The sequence below is a fragment of the Benincasa hispida genome, chromosome 7, assembly GCF_027475165.1.
Source record: "Benincasa hispida cultivar pf3 chromosome 7, pf3_genome.v1.1, whole genome shotgun sequence".
In the NCBI taxonomy this organism is placed as follows: domain Eukaryota; kingdom Viridiplantae; phylum Streptophyta; class Magnoliopsida; order Cucurbitales; family Cucurbitaceae; genus Benincasa; species Benincasa hispida.
In genome coordinates, this window is record NC_143484.1 from 4,440,538 (window position 1) to 4,450,434 (window position 9,897).

Here is a 9,897-nt window from a genome sequence, read left to right on the forward strand (position 1 = left end):
CCAATCAACTCTAATGGACACCAGCTTTAGACCTAATCCAACCTCCAAAAATCACAATTAAAACAAAAATTAAGTCAACACTTAGTGGATATCAAATAATTCTCAACAAAGACCCCAAACCTTACAATAAAGGACGCCGAACAATTTTAATTTGTTTGGAAAGCACTTGAGAGTCTATAAAACCCAATTTCAACATTAAAATAATATGGGTAAGCCAAAACTTAAACGAAAATTTGATGGGTATTCAAGATCTTCCAAGAAAAACCATAAAACACCAAATAACTTACCCAAAATATCAATTTCGACAACAATGCCGCTAGCAACAATGGCACGGACAGCAACCTAGACAGGTTGCGGGTGTTACTGTCAAACGGCATGAATTGTTTAAGCTAGCAGCTAGTAATGAGGGTCTTGCATGAAGAGGGTTTGCAAGAGTGAGATAGAAGGGGAAGGTTTCCAATTTCACAGATTGTATCCAACGACAATTACAGACAAACCACAGTTCCAATGATCCAACTGTTCAAAACGAGACCCTACATGTATCAAACAGACTGACCAAATTTTAGTACGTTCCAACGATTCAAACTCCGACAATCAATAATTTTATGGAAGTTGTCGTTGAAAAACCGAATTACTGTCTTTCACTCTCCTTTAATTTCAAATATCCCAATTCTCTCATTTTTTTCAACTTTTAAAAAAGATAAATTAAATATTTTATCACAATATCTCCAAAATCTCCATAGATTATGAACTTAATTAATCATTTAACTTCTTAGATTACCTTAATTTAGACTCCAAAACCAAAATTAAAAAAAAACATAAAATCCATCAATTTGATACAAATTAAATTCTACCAAATATTTAAATCAATTTAAACCACATAAAATTAATTATCTCCTCAATTGTTTTAAATTATCTCCAAAATCCAAAAACTAAAGAAAATTAAAGCCCAACAATTTAAGATAATTAATCCCAGTTTATCCAAAACTCTAAATGTTACATTGAGTATGTGAAATCAAAAGTAAATTGATAAGAACTTATGCTCAAAACGGTATCATATCATTAGTTAAAAGAAGCTTAACAAAAGATACACGCATCGCCTACTAGAATAAAATGCACATTATTATCTAAAGCTCAATTCTCCTTTGGTTTGATAGGATAGTAAAACACTACCAAAAGTTAGAAATTAGAGCATGTTCTTATGCTTTATTTCTCCACATTATTCCTCAAGCTAGAACAGTTTGTTCTAGATATGGTTTAGCAATTGGTGCAACACTTGGATTTGCTTTCCTGTTGCATATCCCATAAGCAAAGGCAATTGTTTTCTTCAGCCCAATTTGATTGCTAAAGCACATTTAATAACAAAAAATTGTTAGAAGTACAAGATATAAATAGATGTCCAATTTCTTCACGGGCCCCATCGGACCCGCCCGAACGGGGCAGGGATTCCCCGATTAGACAAGAAATAGGGGAGGCAGTGGGAAAAAAATTCTCCATGAACTAAATGGGGACGAGAAATGCATTCCCCGTCCCCGCCCCCATCCCGTTCTCCATCACCATCCCGATTAGTTTTTACATATTTATTTAATATAGTTATTAATATTGTTATTATTATTATTATATAAATATTACATTTAAATTTCAAATTTAATTATTTATTAGGAAAGGTAATAAATATGTTTAAATTGAATGTTAAAATTTAGATTATATATGTGAATAATTTGATTTATATTTATTTCTTTCTACTAAAAAAAATAATTAACTTTTTTATGACAAAATTTGACTAATTTATCTTTAAATTCAAATTGTCATATAAAACTAATCATTTCTGAAACTTTTGTCAAAAGTATTTTTTTTTTTTTAAGATATTGTAATTAAAGTATGAATGGGAAAATTGAACCTCAAACCTCGAGGTCGATAATATGAACACCATGTCAATTAAGCTACGCTCTTGTATTATTGAAATCTCCATATTTAAATTGAAGATGAATTTAATAACTAGGCTTTCACCAGATGGGGTACCAATTAAGAACTTCCCGTTACGAAAAATTCCATGGTACTTTTATGCACCTAATTTTTCTGTATACTGCATGTTAGGAAATCTTTCCAGCTGATCTAAGAGAAGCTTACTGATGAAGGACTACACATCATCCCCTATCACTATTTTTTTTCATGAGAAACATGAACCATAATCTCATTGATAGTATAAAATTACAAGATGACATAAGATATCATGTAGAGTTACATAATGGTATCACATTGTGTAATGAGATGTAAGGTTTATGATCACGAAAGAAATGGGTGAATTTACCCCAAGTTAAAAATGTATACAAGAGGTTATCAAAGAATTCTGGGAAATCCTTCATTTTCTCTTCAAAGATGCGATGGTTACATTCATTCTAGATGAACCAAAAGAAAGCTGCGATGATGAAGGTACATAAAGTTCATTCCAAATCATTCCCTATCACTATCACCCATATGATTTTTTATTCTTTAATCAACAGTAATGGACACTAATGTAACTGTAAGCAAAAATGAGAATTCTTCCCACTAGGTTTATGATTTACATACAAATGGATTTGCTCATTTAGGCAATGTGATTACAGAGAAGCTCTTCACTTGGGTTGAATCGAAGGAAGGCCGGCGATTTTCTTCAGGTCCCGGTGGAATGATAGAATAATAGTAGTACTTCGATTGCCTAGCGGAGGCCCACCGTATTCTCAATTATAGTCAGAGGAATTGATGTGGAATTAACCCATGTCAACAGGTCTACCAATCGACATGCTGATTCTTTGGCCACTGACACTTCAAAGATCAAGTTCGAAGATGATGTTACAAAACCTAACTATAAAAGGCATCACCTAGTTGAAAGGGTAAAAAACTTTTATTTTCACTAAAAATCCAAACTTGTCCATCAGGGTCTCAGAAACAATGCCATTATACGACATACTAAATGATTTCCAGGAAGGTCACAGTCATATGGCTGTTGTCGTAAGAGAAAAAGAAAATCCAGAGAGGTCTGTTAACGGAAATCAACTTGAGGGTAAGCATTGACCTTCTTCATTTCTACTTAACTTGGCTTCTTCACTTTGACGATGATATATATAACACAAATGCACATGCAGCAAAAGATGTGAAAGTGGACATCGATGGGGAAAATCATCTACAGGAAAGAGGTTTAAAGACCAAGAGATCACTGAAAAGGCTTAACACATTTTCCGATCGTAGTAATTCCTATCGGAATTCTCTGGAAGTAAGAAATGGTCTAAAGACATGAACTCAGAGGTCCTCCATATTGCTGATGACCTGCTGCCCAAGCTCTCTGAAGAGGGGGAAGCAATCGGCATCATAACACTTGAAGATATGAGGAGCTGTTACAGATATAGCATATTCTCTTCCTGTATTCCTATCAATGTTACAAAGTTAGATTACTCTTAATTTTTGTTCAGGGCAGGAGGAAATCTATGATGAGACAGATTATCATACTTAGAGATCATTTGCTAAAAGTCAACAGAAAGGAACTCAGAAAAAAAAATGAAGTGGATGATACGAGACATTTGATTTAATTAGATTAGAATAGCAATTGATATAGGTAATGCTTGATTTCTTCTACGAGAAAAGGAATCAAATATTACTTTGGACATGATCATTTGAAAGGTTATACCTCACTTTTCGGCAGACAGATGTATAAGATCAGTTTCCTGTTTCCCTTGTTCCCTTGTTCCCTGTGACGCTACCAGATGCAATACGCATGCAAAAAGATTTTAGCTCAATCCAGAATTTTCTTCAAGGTATAGAAACATAGCCCTGCAAAGATTGCCAGACTGAAGGAAAGGTAGAAGTAGTTGCCTAAATTGAAGGAAAAGTAACAGTTATCGGGTAATTGGTCTATTGAGAAATTTACATACCTGAAGTTGTTGGTGTCAGGAATTTTATAATCCTTGAGAAGTGAATTTCTCACATAGTGATAGAACCATATAGTAGTAATACGCTTTGGCATAGAACTTTCACGCTATTTGTTGGATCAAATGGATATACCTATTTTAAATTGATCCGAATGCTTTCTGCACCAAGCTGATATATCAAAACTGCAAAAATAGAAACTATACCGATGAGAATGCATACATTTGAAACCAAAAAAATGAGGCTAAGGTAGAGATAAATCATATTAAGGATAAAACACTAAGCAAGATCTCGACAGAATCAGATTGAATCACAATCTTACATGTTTCAGGCTTTCCCCTGTAGTAATTAAATTCCTGCACACACTGTATGATTTAGAATTCATGTTGTAAAGACAAACATTTGAAATCATGTTGTTCTGGCTAATGCCGAGTCATTTGATTGGAAGATCAAGAAAGTTCAGAACAAAAGTGAGATTATTGAATTTCTTCAATAGAGTTTAGCTGTATAGAATATAAAATCTTTCATTATTTGGATTCGTTATGCTCTAGATGGATAAAAGTAAAACTGCGTTGTAAATTTGTTTTTATGAAGAAGATTCTTTATCCTCTACAACTACCGTGGTTATCTTTGGCTTATCATTTTTTAAATGAATGTGTACGGAACCAAATATCGTCTATTTTCTTGCTCTATCAGGCAATGATCACTTTTCAATCAGTGCAATAAACACAGTTGCATAACAGATGGTTATAGACATCCATCTTCATTTTTTAACAATATCTCCATCCTGAAAAACAAACACCCTCCTCTATGAACGTACATAAAGCAGGAATTTGCTTCATCAGGTGATCAACAAGAATCACAATATGAAATCTAGCAATAAGCAAAAATAAAAAACACAGTTCCTAACCCTCCACCTGAGCAGTAAATCTTTTACAGAAACTGCAAAATGAAGCATTCATCAAGACAAGGCTCTTACATTACAGGGTTTTAGTTTTCTTGTGCACTCCACTCCAGCGGCGTCTATGTGCTCTTCTTTTCCTTCCATCTATTTTGGCTTTGATTTTCTCTTTCAAATCTCTCTCCCCCCGCCTCTTATACATCTTGAAAGTGATTTGCCTGTCTGCAGCCATCTTCCTCACCTTCTCTGTGATCTCAACAGCTAGTTGTCTATGGAAAAGTTTCTTCAGGCCACGCATTAGCTTGGCAAAAGTGTCTGGCTGTGGCATTAAGTCCGCATCCATCATGTCCAAGCAATACGAACAAGCTTCCTTCACATGCCCATTTGAAAAAAGTGCGTGAATCCAAATTGTCCAAGCATTGACATTAAGTTCACATCCTTTAGTAGTTATACAACTCCACATGTTTTTTGCCATTTCAAGCTTTTGAGCTCTCAAAAGAGCATTTGTTAACTCCTTCAAAGTACCATACTGTGGAGCAGATAATAGACCTCTTTCAACCATTTCTTTGAAGAAATCACAAGCTTCAACTAGACAACCTTGACTGAGAAACCCATGAACCATCACAATATATGTGTCAAGACCTGGATTAAGCCCACCTGCTTCCATTTCACCCCAAAGTTGAACAGCTTCCTTAAGCTCCCCCAACTTGCATACTAACCTTATCACTGTATTATAGATGTTAAGGTCTGGTAAGCAACCAATCTTCCTCATTTCTTCTATGAGTTCCATACACTCTTCCAGCTCTTCCTTCTTTTCATGAGCCATCATTATACACAAATAACTCAACTGACTAGGATCATGGCCTTTCTGAATCATATCACCCAGTATCTCATAAGCTCTGTCTGTGTTCCCCCACTTGCAAAATCCACTAATCAGAGTTGTATAAGTCACAACATCTGCCTCGCATCCACTCCCTTGCATCTCAATGAAAATACGCATCGCCTCATCCATCTTTTCCATTTTACAGAAGGCCTGAATCAAAATTGTAAAAGAAGCCGCATTTGGCCCACAGTTCACTTTCTTCATCTCTGCCAAAAGATCAAAAGCATCCCGCATTTTTCCTACTTGAGCATACCCACCAAGTAAATTGTTATAAACCACAATGTCAGGCTCAAAACCAGATTCCTTTATTTGGACCAATACATGCTTCGCCTCCATAATCTTGCCTTCACGGCACCAGCCATACAACAATGATGTGAAATGTCTCAAACTTGGATTGAATCGAACTCTCATATCCTCAAATAGCGAAGCTGCTTCTTTAACACTGCCATTTTTGCACAAAGCATCAAGAAGACACCCAAATACGTATTCATCAGGCTCGCACCCATACTTAGGCATTTCATCAAGCACCTCAACTGCTTTCTTTACCATTCTGGCGGAAGCGAACCTCCTCATCAAAACAATAAACACTTCGGGGGTTAACATGTATGGATTCTCTTTTCTCATTTCCTCAATCAATGCCCAAACAGCTCCGAACTGTCTCATCTTCCCTAAAGTTTTGATCATAGCTTTGTACACTTCATAACTATGCCTATAATCCGGTTGCTTCGAAGCCCAGACGAAGAACCGGTAACCCAAGTTTCCAGCATCGCCACACCGACTTAAAACTCGTTCCGGAAGACCGGAGCGCAAAATTACACCAGATTCTTGCAGAGCAAGCTCGAGTTTTGGAACCCTGGTGTGAAATTTCCTTAGAATCCGGTACACCTTTTCGACGTCGATGGAAAATTCATCGGCGTCTCTATCACGGGTGGATTCATGCGGAGTTGTTTTCAGGTGAATAGGCCCAAACCCTCCATGCTGTGTTGTGCCATTTGGACTGGTCTGAGAGCTTATTAGAGAAAGAGACAAGTGCGGTTTTTTTAGAAGGAAGATTAATGGACTGTTCGATTTCGAAGATTGCTTGTTGAAGACATGAATGGTTCTCCAGTAAAATCTGTGCATTTTTTGTCAGCGTAATTGGAGTGAATGTCAATACATAAGACACTGTGAAATTGCTTTGACAATCATACATTTTCTTCTTCCTCCATCATCCTCCTTCCACCTAACCTTGTCGCAACAGCAGTTTCGCTTTTATTTATTTTCAGGTATTATATACCTGTGGCCACTCATGTCTATGCCTCCCCCACTTCCAATATCCCAACCGAACAAAATCTCAGAGTGAACTTCCACAACCAAATCAGCAAACAACACGGACTGCAAAGCTCAATCTGTTTTCCAAATCATCATCTATAGTCTCTATAACCAGAACACTTATTTATAACCTAGAATTTCAGAGACATAAAACCCATAAGATAAAAATCCGAGAAAGAAATGTGATAGGCCTCGAATCACGAGGGTGTATGTACGTAAGAAAAAAAAGGGGGTGTACAGGATATGTAGTACGTGTGGGAGAAAGTGGTGAGAGTGTGTGGGGCTCAAGGGAGAAATTAGTACGATCGTGTCTCAGGGGAAGGAGGTTGTGAGTTGAGGGCCCGAGGAAAGAGTGTATATCATGAAGGTGTGCACTTTTCAGATTAAAATCGTCTCTGTAAGAGATGTTGGAGAGATAGGGGAGCTCTCTCCCTCTACTGTTGATAAATAAATTGATTTGGTTGAATCCTATCAATTTGGAAGGAAGTGTAGTAGCTGTGGAGGAGAAGCTGGACGATTGGGAGAGAGACAACCGGCGTTGGAGACTAAGGTGGATCGTGGGTTCAAGGAGTCGAACGAGAGGGTCGAAGAGATGAGGGAATGAATGAATTTGGTCGTGTCTCGTATGGATGTGTGGATGACCGAGCGTGGGTCGATGTCCTCTGAAACCGCAAGCCGAAGGAGAAGAAAAAGATGAAGTTCACGTACCTGGAACCAAAGAAATCCCACTGTTCGACATGAGACTAATGAAGTTAGAAGTGGGGATATTCGACATGGGTGGTTACGCCTTGTAGAACGCTACTTTGTGGTCAATCGAATCGGCTCTCGGAGAAGGACAAGCTGGAAGCGGTGGTGCTGTGCTTGGAGGGAGAAGCGTTGGATTGGTATCGATAGGAGAATGATTGGGATTTCGCGAACTGCTGTTGGAGAGGTTCCGGCCGGTCTACCGCCCGCATTTTGAGAGGTTTTCGGCTGGGTTGAAGGAAGTTGGAGAAAAAGCCCTAGAGAGCAACAGCAAACTTGGGTGTGGGTAAGAGGAAATTCAGATGGAGATGAGGAACTTGAACAGTAAATTTGTACGAATGACTTAAAAATTAGGTCGAAAATGTCAAATGATCCCATTTTTAACAAAATACTCAAATTCAAGTAAAATTACCAAAATATCGCACATCCGAAAAAGTATCTTGGTCTCGCTCTTTCTCTCTCGCTCTCTCCGTCTCTTTCTCACTCACCCTCTCTTTCTCTCTTTCTCGCTCTTTCTCTCTTTCTCGCTCTCGGTCTATTTCTTTCTCGCTCTCTCTCATTCTCTCTCCCTTTCTCTCTCTCACTCTATCCCCTTTCTTTCTCTCTATCTCTCTTTCTCACTCTCTCTTAGTCTTGCTCTCGCTTTCTCAGTCCCGCTCTCGCTCTTTCTCGATCTGGGCCTCTCTCTCGCTTTCTTTAATTTTATCAACTTTGGTTTTGTTGAAGTTGGTCAAAGAAGAAGTTGCAAGCAACATCGGTAGAACAAGAATAAAGAATAAAATATTTTTGCCGAGTTCGTCCGCCGAAGAAGAAGAGGAAGTAAAAAGGAAAAAAGAAAAGAAAAAAAAAAGCCAAAGGTCACGCCAGAGAAGAAAAAAAGAGCAAGAGAGAAATAAATATAAAGGATAAATTTGTAATTTCATTCATCTATGGCATCAGCAGAAAGTCATTTGATATTTTTTTTAAAATTTTGGGTCATTTGCCATTTTGGGCTCAATTTTTCGAGCATCCATATAAATATTCCAAGTTGAACCCAATGGGCTCAAAGACTAAAATGCACGAGGAGTCTATATTTGATCATATATTTTCATAAATGTCTTTAAATTTGATTTTTTTTCAAAAAGGTCTTTTAGTGTTATTTTTGAACAGTTTTATCTTTTCTATATTTATCTGTATTCATTTTATATATTTTTTTCTTATTTTCGAAGTTACTTTAATGATGAAGAGAGAAAATACATTTATTATAAAGAGAGAAAATTCATTTAATATAGTTTTTCTCATTTATCAATTGGAGAGAGAAAATAAAATTATTTTAATTTTTTCTATTTTTTAATTTGGGAAAAATGCATTTAATAAATTTGATTTTCTATTTACGTTGGTTTTTACATATCAATTTATTGAGTTTTTTTCTACAGATTAATGGTTATTTTAAATATACCTTAGAACATTTTGTTAAGTATTTGAAAATATTCTAACCAATACATAAAATATACTACATGTAACATCCCAAGCAGTAGGAAGTTTTAAATTAGTTATCACTAATTATTTAGTTTTAGTTTACCTAAGTTTTAGTTTACTTAATATTTGGGGTATTATAGTTGAAGAAGTTTTATTAGTTAATGTGGATTCTTTGAGTTTTTGTGAAATTTGAAAGGGAAAAGGGGAAATTATGGTTTTAAAATTCTACCCCTTTAATTTTAGAATTTAGATCCAAAATTTAAGTAAAGAATTAGGAGAAGATAATCGGTTTATTTGGAGATTATTAAATCAAGAACCTAAAAAGATTTGTAAATTTGGATTTAAGTTATTTTGGAAGGTTGGAATTTAATTTTGGGATTTAGGATTTTTGGAAAGTAGTGATTTAAAGTTGGTGGATTTTTTTTAGGTTTATTTAATTAATTGGGGAAGTGGTGAAAGATTTGAGTTTGATGTGTTATATTTATTAAGGAAAGGAAAAGGAATAAATAAATAAATAAATATATATATATATATATATATATATATATATGGGTTTTGGAATTTAAGAAAAGGAAAAGGAAGAATATATTTTAGATATATATATTATTTATATATTTGTGTGTGGAGATTTAAAAGGGAAAAAAAAGAAGAAGATTTAGATTTTTTTTTATTAAGTTTATAAAAGAATTGAAATTTG

At 35.6% G+C, this 9,897-nt stretch overlaps 1 protein-coding gene across 7 annotated transcripts; it reads right to left on the minus strand.

Moving 5' to 3' along the window:
* Positions 1-2,337: 2,337 nt before the first annotated feature.
* On the minus strand, positions 2,338-8,046 carry LOC120070024 (putative pentatricopeptide repeat-containing protein At5g65820). Of its 7 annotated transcripts, none has more exons than XM_090315859.1 (6): positions 7,707-8,046; positions 4,883-7,129; positions 4,226-4,259; positions 3,909-4,088; positions 3,665-3,807; positions 2,338-3,398 (listed from the first exon to the last, which is right to left on the minus strand). In XM_090315859.1, exon 2 carries the CDS (start codon positions 6,807-6,809, stop codon positions 4,884-4,886), a length of 1,926 nt encoding a protein of 641 aa, XP_090171985.1. In that variant the 5' UTR covers positions 6,810-7,129; positions 7,707-8,046; the 3' UTR covers positions 2,338-3,398; positions 3,665-3,807; positions 3,909-4,088; positions 4,226-4,259; position 4,883. The 7 variants fall into 7 exon arrangements, with proteins under 7 accessions (XP_090171985.1, XP_090171981.1, XP_090171983.1 ...); XM_090315855.1 differs by having other exon boundaries at positions 2,338-3,406; XM_090315857.1 differs by lacking the exon at positions 4,226-4,259.
* Positions 8,047-9,897: the final 1,851 nt, after the last annotated feature.

Excerpts from the sequence above, each read along its gene's own strand:
- LOC120070024 (XM_090315857.1), bottom strand. The coding sequence starts at position 6,809 with ATGCACAGATTTTACTGGAGAACCATTCATGTCTTCAACAAGCAATCT.